Source organism: Poecilia latipinna, unplaced genomic scaffold (genome assembly GCF_001443285.1).
Source record: "Poecilia latipinna isolate Pla-1442-1.1 unplaced genomic scaffold, P_latipinna-1.0 Scaffold1832, whole genome shotgun sequence".
Lineage (NCBI taxonomy): Eukaryota > Metazoa > Chordata > Actinopteri > Cyprinodontiformes > Poeciliidae > Poecilia > Poecilia latipinna.
In genome coordinates this window covers 89,635-100,474 of record NW_015114448.1, presented here as the reverse complement: position 1 = coordinate 100,474, position 10,840 = coordinate 89,635, and the positions used below count along the sequence as shown (strand labels likewise).

Below are 10,840 nucleotides of genomic sequence, written 5' to 3'. Positions count from 1 at the left end.
AATGGCCAAGCTGTATTACTTATATTTAAATACCGTAACGTTATTGGCACACAGGTAGAGAAGGAGCTCGGAGACTGTTTAGCCAATCAGGACGCAGACAATGCACTGTGAAAAAGACTGCACAAAAAAATCTGCAAAACAGAGAGACCGCGAAAAGTGAACCGCGTTATAGCGAGGGATCACTGTATAGCATTTTCCAAGAATACAGATCCTCTTATAACATGTAGTATTTTAGTTAATATGAACTTTACACTTTACATTTTAAGAATAATGCAGAATTATTTCTTCAGTGCATGCATAAATGAGTCAACAGTACACATCGTGCTTCAAGTACAGATTGGGCATGATAGTGGCATTTGATTTTAGCAGTTGGAGAATTTCTCTGTTGTTTTTGTAAAATACCACAAGACATTTCTTCCACTACTGCTAGACTAGGGCTGTTTTTTTTTTTTTGGTTGTATTTGGTTGTTCTTATCCAGAATGCCCTGCGCTATGCCACTTCCTGATTTTGGGGCAGACTCTGGTCTGCTTGGAGTTCAGATATGCAGTCGAACCGCACCAGAGTTCACTTCAAAATGAACAGAAACCCAGGTTTTTAGGGAGACCACAGTTCACTTTTTTGGTCCGAATTGGTGTTTGAATGCTTATTCACATGTTCCCAAACAAACCGGACTTTCTAGGCAAACAAACTAGAGTTCAATTAAAGCAGACTAAAAAGGGTGCGTGTGAATGCATCCTTAGAGAGAATAAATAAAAGAATATGTTTTAGTATTAAGGAACTCCACCACCTAACATTGTAGTCTCAAACGAAACTCACCCATCTCTTTTGTGACTCATGTACTGGCCATTTGTGGCAGCATGCTGGTTGAGGACCGGGTTCTTTGGTGGCGCCGAGGAAGACAGGTCGAGGCCCCGGTGGCCGTTGTTGCTGCTGCCGTTGTTGTGCTCCTCCTTTACATGGGCATTCGTCACCTCTTTCCACAGTTGCTGGAGCTCTGCTGGAATCATGCCTGAGACAAACAAATTGGATAATTAAATCAATTAGCAGCTAATCCAACTCTCTTCTTCATCGCCTAATTAAATCAAAGCGTCTGTAAACAAAGCTGGAGTATTAATTAGGAAATACTCCACTACAGGGTACAACAAGAATCTCAACAGCCCTCCCATCCGTTGCCTTCATCTCTCTTTCCATTTTCTTTTTCAATGTGATTCAAAGCGTGTTTGTATACACAAATCCCTGGCATTCATGCACATTTCATGCCTAGAGTAAATTAACATCCAGACAAGGCATGAAATCTGAATAATCATCGTCACTGTCTCCCAACAACAGAGATGTGAAGAAGAAAAAACAAAAGACTTTCAGAATAGCAACAGTGGAAAACATCCCAGCCTCTGTCTCCTTGAAATACAAGACCCGGGGGTAATATTCTCAAGAGCGCATTAATGTGCAAAATACTTAAGGTTCCGCACCGCCTCCAATTGACACAGAAGACTTAAACCTCATTTAACAAGTCAAGCACGCTGTGGCACTCGCACTGCTTTGGAAGAAAAAAAAAAAAAGTAAAAATCACCTGAAGACAGGGAGGAATTTTTCTATTTGCTGGAAAGGTGTCCACAGGACGTATGTTTTCAATGTCTGCAAGTGATGGCGGACGCTCAGGCTAAGACCAAGAATTGAGATGTGTTTATTCAAACTACTTTCTGTGTCATGAAGATAGGAAACCTAGTTGGCAGATGTGTCCGTCGTTGGAATGTCTGATTCTCTGACTTAGAACGTTACAGAAAGGACAAAGTTGATACAAAGAATGAGGCAAGGTTTTTTTGTCCAAACAAAAAAAAAAAAAACAGAAGTGACTAAGAGGATCCAGTGCAAAAGTATTCTTACACGTTGAGGTTTTCTGCAGTTTGTCAAGTTACACCACACATTTTGGGGTAAAGATTCTGTACTTTTAACTATCATGTCATTGAATAAAGTCCATTGCAGCCTCAGTAATGAATAAACAAAGTCATGAGGACCATATATTGGCATCTGCATCGGTGTCGGCCAATACTGGTTATTTTTAACATATTGGTATTGGTTCAATAAGTAAAACTGATATCAACAAATGATTTTTGTTTCTATCTTGACATCAACATTGGCCTAAATTTTCATATCAGTTCATCCTTAGTGGAAAATCTGATATGCAAACCTCCCTGAGCTCATGGTAACCACTAAGAAACATGGTGGTGGGAGCATTATGCTATTGGGATTCTTTTCTTCAGTGGACAAAAAGAAACTGGTCGGAATTAATAGGACTGAAGGCAATAACGGAAAAAGAGCCAAGACTAAAAATGCAAGGAACTGGATTTAAGGACTATACCCCTAAACAGAGGTACAATTTAAATAGTTTGTATTACAAAATAATTATGAGTGAGATCTGTAACGAAATTTGAAAATTGATCAGACACTCTCCATTCATTCTGACTGCAATTAAGTAATTTTGAATAAAAGACTAACGTAATTTAAGTTTCTAGATATTTGAAGCTTATGCACACATAAGTAGACTTGCAGCTGTTAAACAAAATGTGGTTCTATTAAGTATTAAATCAGAGGGGCTGAGTATAAATGCAACCCGAATCTTTCAGATCTTTATTCGCAAAAGAATTCTGACAAAATGGATCCTTCACCTTTGCACAATTATACCCAACTCAATGTCTAATCACTTCAAAACCCCCCAAAACACACAGACATCTGAGGTTAGAACGGAACAAAATATGGAAAGGCTTCAGAGGGTTTGAGTACTTCTGCAAGGCTCTGTGTCTGGATTGTTTTTTTTTTTTCTTTTGTTTTGTTTTAATCTGTAAAGCAAGCCACATATTTTCGGTGTGGTGAAGGAAGCCTGTGGATGTGTGGTTGGTTGAACCGCAAAGTAAATGGGAGAGACCATTCATCTAGAATTACAATTAATTAAAGTCATTCTCAAAATGAGCACTGCCAAATGAAAAATGATTTGCACATGATCCCCTTTTACCCACCCCCCCACTTCTCATCAACATCTCTACAGATAGCAGAAGTGCTCCTTTCAAGCGCCAGATTGTTAATACATTGTGTGCAAAATGCTTAGTCTTAATTTATTCCTGTTGTGAAAAATAACTGAGGTGAAGATCTCAGTGCGATCAGCAGAAAAATATTTTTAATATGATAAGCTACTAAAGATTTTAATTACGCTGGTAATAGAGAACATTGGCCTAATGAGGCGCAGGACTCCGAAGAGACGTGAGGGGCTAAGAACTGTGAAATGATTCTGATAGGATTGCTGTTAACTCACACTAGATCGTTTGCATATCAAAGAGCAGGAACTGATTGCAGGACAAATCAATAACCTTTCCACGTTCCAAGGAGCGTCTTTCCTCATTCCCGTATCTCGCCGCTCTTGCTCTATTCTGTCTGCCTGTATTCACCCTTATTCCCCTCAATGCCTTGATGTGCCTTAATCGAAGCGCACGTCTATGACAGGCTAAACATGCTTAACATTGCTGCCTGTGTTATGGCATACTAATACGCTGCTTGTTGATTTTCCGCTGTAATATTTATAGATCCCTCATTGTTTTTGGCGGTGTAAAGACATTTGGGAGTAAAAGTTGTTTTTTTCTTTCAAAGGGTTTCGAAGGGGAAGGTCAACACTGACGTGAGTGTCCAATGCTCTGACAGCGGGGGCTATCATTTCCTCCCCACACCTACTCAGTTCTCGGTGACAGTGGGTGATGTATTTTTAGCCGGTTTGCTTGACGGGGCAGCCCAACATCAGCTCAATTACCCAGCAGTCCAGATGACCCCCTCCGACTCCGCTGTTTTGTCAGATGAAACCAAGGCGGATCGACCGGTGTGATGAGAGAGGTAACGGACTGAGACCAACGTGCCACCGACTTTATTACTCTTTGTTCGCACCAATCTAACCCCCTAACCTCCTGAAACCTCAACAACAGCTATACCTCATGATTCCTCATAAATGACAATAAAAGATCATTACACAAATGTCTCCCTGGGTATTATATTTTGCGTTTCCTTACATCTGATTACTGTAGGACAACATAATGACATTGGAGTGTGGAATCTTTTTCTTTGCTGCCCAGTTTTGTGCAGATTGGTTTATCTTTCTTCTTTCCATTTTTCAACACAACTCTTCCGGCCTATTACGACTGGGAAATATGGACAAGCACTTTAAAAAATGTATGTTGTTGGGACACTTGATTGATCACCGCCCCGACAACTCAATTTTACCTCTGCAGGTAGCTCTGGCACAGAGACAGGCCGAGCTCTTCAACCTTTTCCTGTCCTTGTCCTTGGGTACCCAGGTGACCATGTTCAAGCAAGCAGAAAGTTGATTTAGGGTTCATAATGACATCAGTTGCAGGCCATCATCCCCCAAAATAAAAAATGGCCCCCCAGTGCATTGGGCTCTTTGAACCGCACTGTTACTACTCGCATGTGGAGCATCGGTACCATGGCGGGGAGGACAGTGACACCGCAATTAGTTTATTGTTCCAGCTGACTGGGACCTTTGCTGCACCCCTGTTTATGTTATCGTAATCACCGGCCTGCTGATCCGCACCCCTTTGCTCTGAAATATGTCCTGTCTTAATGCAGCAGGAAGTATTACCAGTAGCCCAGTGTTGGACGTATCAATCACTGACAGGTCAGCCGCATTACCCGACACGGTCCCCAATGTGCCGCTACTCTGTGAGCACTTCATTGCCACATTCTTTGCTTTCGTCCTACCAGCAAATTTGTCTTGTCACTGTCCTCGGGCAACTTGAATGATGTTGTACAGGTAGAGGAACTCCCTCTCTAGTGGTGTAACCTCTGAAGGTGTGCTTAAAACACTTTATTGAAACACGTGACACATGGACAGAGTTGCAGAAAAAGGTATTCAGAAAAAATATTTACCCCCTTTTAGATTTGGTGTGTTTTTCTTTTTTGGCACACTTAAGGAATGTCCCAATTAAAGAAAGATAACAGATTGGAAATAAAGTAACTTCTTCGGAGGTTTAAAAGCCATCTCTAAGGCTTTAGGACTTCTGTGAATTACAGTGACAGCCATTATATGCAACTGGTGAAAAGATGAAATAGTGTTGAACGTTCACAGGTACAACTCATCCAGACAGTAATAAAACAACCCAAAAATACTTTGGTTAAAAAGTTACTAAACTGGTGCTGTGGTGGCGCAGGGGTAGAGCACAACCCACTTAAGGAGGCCTTAGTCCTCGATCCAGCCTTAGCAGGTTCGATTCTCGGCGTGATGACCTTTGCCGTATGTCTTCCCCCACGCTCCTGTGTGTACAAACCACCTGAGCCACAAAAACTAACTTATCAGGCCAACAGGATGAGCTTTTGAGAAGTGAGGGAAAAAAGGTGTGTGAAGGGGGCACTGCTCAGATCAAATTCATATTTATGAGAGTTACATCCTAACCAAGCACACTGCAGTAATTTATAACAGATACAGTCTGGCTGCCTCCAACACTTTGAACATTAATGTCAAAGGAATTTACAACAAGAGAGACAAATTATACACCGGATAAAGTGAGCAATTGTTTTTCACTCAAAACCTGCTATCTATATGTTTATACTTAATTAGTGCTATCTGTGGTTTTGAAAAGCTAATTCCAATGCACTCTTTTGGACCAATGCGTTGGCGGAAAAATTGCTGTAATTTGTCTCAGCCAAGAAAGAAATAAAACAAAAGAAATCAAACTGTTCTGTAAATAGCATCACAGCAAAACTAATTTCTTAATTAGTGTACTACAGTGAATTTTTGTTTGGAAACCTTTTGATGCTTCCATTTTCTCAGCTTTAAAACAGAAAATCTCAGTGACTCTGATTACATGCAATAACAGTGACCTTTTCAAATAATTACACTGATATCCACATTTCTCAAATGAGAGAAATAAAAATAATCGGCTAAAAAGTCATGGCAATTTACTGCCCCCATATTAGAATCCATAATCACTGGGACACAAACGGAGCAGATCAACCCATCACTTCCTACACAGTGCCAACAGCTATCTGCAAACCGTAGATTAGATCTTAGCACTGTGGGCCCGACCCACTGAAGCGTGAAAAGGTTTAGTGATGTGGAAAACAGAAAGGTCATCAATAACTTCAAACAGTCAAGCAGAAAATGTTTAGAATAAGAGGACAAACTGGGGGCCGGGAGCACTAACCTGAGTGTTGTAACAGCTGTCAGACGGAGAGACACATAGTTAAATATCAGCAAAAACAAGCTGGCTGGACATAATGGAACAACCTGGAACGACGGCCTAATCGTTTAGGGGACAAATCGGTACCTCGTCATGGCAACTGAAAAGAAGCATCATTCAGTTTTTTTTAACAAAGAGAAAATTTTACTTGCAGTGTCTTGTAAAACAGGATTAAAGTTTTTACAGTAAAGCTGCAAGCCTCACTGATTTTGTATTGGGATCTGCCCAACAAGGAGAAAATTAAACTGAAAAGCATCCATGGTAACCAGGAAAAAGGTGGTTTGATCAGTTAGTATCAAAACCACATTTTTTTGCCCTAAATAGGGAAAACTAACCCTGACCATCCCTACAGCGAAACATGGAGGTGACAGCACCATGCTGTGGGGATGCTACTCTGACAGTGACAAAGAAACTGGACAGAGGTAATACAAGTAAAAATAGGACAATCTTGGAAGGAAACCTGTTTAACAGGAAAACAACGCTAAACATTCAGTCAGATCTAAACCAGGGTATCAGCAGGTTTCAGGAAGCCAAATTTAAGACTTTTAAGACCTTTTTGATACTACCTTAAGTTAAATTTAAGACAAATAAAAGGTGAAGACTCTTTATGACCGGTGTCAGAGTCTGGTCTGCATTGCGGGCAGTAAGTCGGGCTTGTTTCCGGTGAGGGTTGGACTCCGCCAAGGCTGTCCTTTTGTCACCGATTCTGTTCATTACGTTCATGGACAGAATTTCTAGGCGCAGACGAGGTGTTGAGGGGATCCATTTTGGTGGCCTGGGATCCCATCTCTGCTTTTTGCAGATGATGTGGTTCTACTGGCTTCATCAGGTTGTGAACTACAGGTTTCCCTGGAGCGGTTCACAGACGAATGTGAAGCGGCCAGGATGAGGATCGGTGCCTCTAAATCCAACGCCATCATCTGTGGAAAAGGGTAGGGTGTCTTCTCTGGGTCGAGGGGTTGTCTTGCCCCAAGTGGAGGAGTTTAAGTACCTTGGGATCTTGTTCACGAATGAGGGAAGCGGGAGAATGCCTTGGGATTTCCCCAGGGAAGCAGGAACAAGTGGCTGGGGAGAGGGAAGTTTGGGCCTCCCTTCTTAGGCTGCTACCCCCCTGACGTGACCCCAGATAAGCAGAAGATAGATAGATAGATAGATAGATGGATAGATAGATGGATAGATAGATAGATAGATAGATGGATGGATGGATGGATGGATGGATGGATGGATGGATGGATGGATGGATGGATGGATGGATGGATGGATGGATGGATGGTGTTCATCTGGACAACAGACTGAACTGGAGACGTAACAGTGAAGCCATCTATAAAAGGGACAGAGCAGACTGTATTTCTTGAGGAAGCAAAGATCATTCAAGGTTTGCAGCAAGATTCTGCAGATCTTCTACAGGTTTTTAGATGAGAGTGCCATCTCTTCTGCCATAATCTGTCGGGGTAGCACCATAAGAGCCAGAGACCTAAAAAGTCTCAACAACCTGATAAAGAAGGCCGATTCTATTCTGAGGACAACTATGGGACCTTTGGAGATAATGATGCAAAGAAAGATTCTTCATAAGGTCAAGAAACTATGGACAACCCTGACCATCCTCTTTATGAGACTGTTTGGGAAGACAGAGTGTCTTCAGTCAGAGGCTTTTTCAAATTCACTATGACACAGACCGCTACATGAGATCTTCCCTGCCAACAGCCATCACTGTCTACTATTACTTTTTGAAGAATCTGAATTAATGAGTTACAACAACATTTAAGTTCCCTTTGGGATCAATAAAGTCTTTTTAAATTTGGATTGTCGTAGCCTTAACTGCCTCAAGTCACAGAATGCTACAACAAAGTCTGCACATACAAGAATATGTTATATAAACTAGTCCTTCCACTGCGAAATTTAATACCTGAGAATAATGCATATAAAGACAATTAAAAAAAAGAGTTTTAGAAGCTTTAAGATATTAAATTTTAGAAACATGAAAGTAAAAATTTTTAAAAATGTGCCGACACCCTATAAACTGATTTAGATCAAATCATTTATTCTTTGAAGGATCCAGTCAAAGTTTAGATTTGAATCCAGTTACGACCATGTAATTGATCATCCCAGATGCTAGTCAGCCACTAAGGCTGAGTTTGAGGTATTTTGTACAGGAGAATGGGCAAACATTTCTGTGCACAGCTGGAAGAGATAGACCCCCCAAAACACCTACAAATCCCAAATTGTCAGATTTCATTTGATTTTTCATTTGCATTGCCATCTCATTGTCAATCACATAAACTCCCAAAATATACTCTTGAAATTTGCTTTAATTTTTGGGAGTTTGAACTCCTTGAAAATTCCTTCTAAACCTGACTGCTGTATTAAGCATAGGAAGAAGCTACAGAATGTTTTTACATCTGACTTTCCTTTAACCTTTTACTGCATATTGTTTATGTACGTTCCTGGTGGGCAAACTGATCAAAAACTTATATTGATATTGATCAAACACTTCTGTACATTTTATTGGCCGGGAGTAAAATTACCCTCACAAAAATGGCTCAACGTGAATGTCAAATGATTGAATACTGGGTTAACATAATGAAAGAGATCTATGTACTGGAGAAACTGTCGATTCTGTCAAAGTGCAGAAGGATACTTTCTACAAGATATGGTCAAAGTGGATAGATTATGTCAAGCCTGATAGTCCTGAGTTTTTGTAAACCTTACTGTCATTCAGATTGATGCTATGATTTGAAATGTAATTGCAATGATTGAATAATGTACAGGCTGCCCCTTCAACCCCATCCAGGGTCTGGTTTTTGTTTTGTTTGTTTATTTTTTCTTGGGGAAAAAAAGAGTAAAAAATGACAACAAAAGCAATATAATTATATTATTGCAGTGTAATGTCCTTTTCCAATAGAAAGGTTAATTAAAAAAAAGAATACAAAGAAGCATCTTTAATTCACACCTCCATAATTCATACTTAGCTATTTGACAACTTTAAGGATGCAGTCCTGATAAATCAAACAGTTGTATCAAAAAACTGAACAAGTGGTGTGAAATGAAGAAACAGGCCAGGACAAGCATCTGATGTCTCAGAGGTATTTGGAGATAAGACTGAATAAACAGGATGTTCTGAGCCTGTTGTGAAATCCATCAAAAGTACCTGACCTTATCACTCATATGTGCTTTACTCATGGGGTGTGTGAGTGTTCGCCAGGCGTCTAACACACACACATGCAACAATTCAACAAAGTGCAATTGGAACAACAGCGAGAGCCCCACGCCTGTGCCTTTGGCAATTGTCTACAGGCTGATGACTGATTCCATGGCCAGTCCAAACAATAACACCACTGTACAAACCCTGTTTGTGTTTGCCTATTACCTAAGTACACTCCCCTCCCCCCATAACCTTCTGTTTTATCTTGTTATTTCAAAACTGTTTGTTTTAGCTGGGGAATGAATAGTCAATGTCATGCTCTTAAACCCTTATGACGGCGTCTTTGTCACGACGGAGCCACTCCTTCGCAAAACATAAATAAAGAAATAAACTTTACGGCCAAACAGGCCCGACTGCCAATCGAGTAACACAGTTTCATGATGATGAGTTCACAGGCAGTTTAGGAACAATAAGCTTCTTTGATAAAGGAAGCCAATCACAGGTAAAGTGTGGATCGTCCCTTTCTTAGGTGATAATCAGCAGTGGGTTTAAAAAGCTAAAGTGATTTAAGACAATAGGAGAAGTTGCATAAGATCTACTGAATTATTTGTAAGAACTCAGAATATAGTAAAATAGTAAATTATTAACTGGAGATTTTCTGAAGGTGATTTCCTGTCAGTGAAATCATGTGGTTTCTTTTAGAAGTCATCCACTGCTCTCTGGACTTATGCAAATTTTGACAGGAATTGTGAAAAAGGAAATAATTAGTGGCAGGTCACACGAGTTACACACTTATAAGTTCACATGCGGAGCCTTGCAAAAGTTTTCACACTACAATGAGTTTTTCTTCTTTTCATATTTATCACGAGTACCACAAGCTCTGATGCGGTTTACTGAGATTTTATTTCAAATTTTTGAACATCTAGACCAGGGGGGGGCAATCCTGGTCCTCGAGGGCCGGTGTTCTGCAACTCTTAGACGTCTCCCTGGTCCAACACACCTGGATCCAACAGCTGAATCACCTCCTCAGTTCAGTCAGGTTCTCCAGAATCCTGCTAAAAACCTCATTATTTGACTCAGGTGTGTAGAAGTAGAGACGCATCTAATAGTTGCAGGAGGCCCTCCAGGCCTGGAGCTGCCCACCCCTGATCTAGAGACTTAAATCAAGATCAGTCAGACTGACTGAGAGCTTTTATGAACAATTTTAAAGTCTTGTCATAAATTCTTAATTGGAGTTAAGTCTGGACTTTGACTAGGCAATAGTGACCCATGAAAACATGCTGATCTAAGCCATCCATTATAGCTCTACAGTACGGATGTCGCGCTGGAAAATAAAGCTCTTCAAGTTTCGAGGACTACCCATCTAACTTAAAAAATAGGATCCCCACAGCATGATACAGCCATTGCCATTTGTCACTGTGGTTATGGTGTCCTCCAGGTGACATGCAGCATTAGGTTTTA

General features: G+C 40.6%; 1 protein-coding gene across 1 annotated transcript in view; it reads right to left on the bottom strand.

Annotated features, from left to right (window-relative positions):
- Positions 1-456: 456 nt before the first annotated feature.
- Positions 457-10,840, bottom strand: part of LOC106934603 (forkhead box protein P1-B-like) — a 63,375-nt gene continuing 52,991 nt past the window's right edge. Inside the window, exon 6 of the mRNA XM_015014599.1 lies at positions 457-1,010. Coding sequence (XP_014870085.1) covers positions 814-1,010 — 197 coding nt within the window. The 3' untranslated portion in view covers positions 457-813. The remainder of the gene's footprint in view (positions 1,011-10,840) is intronic.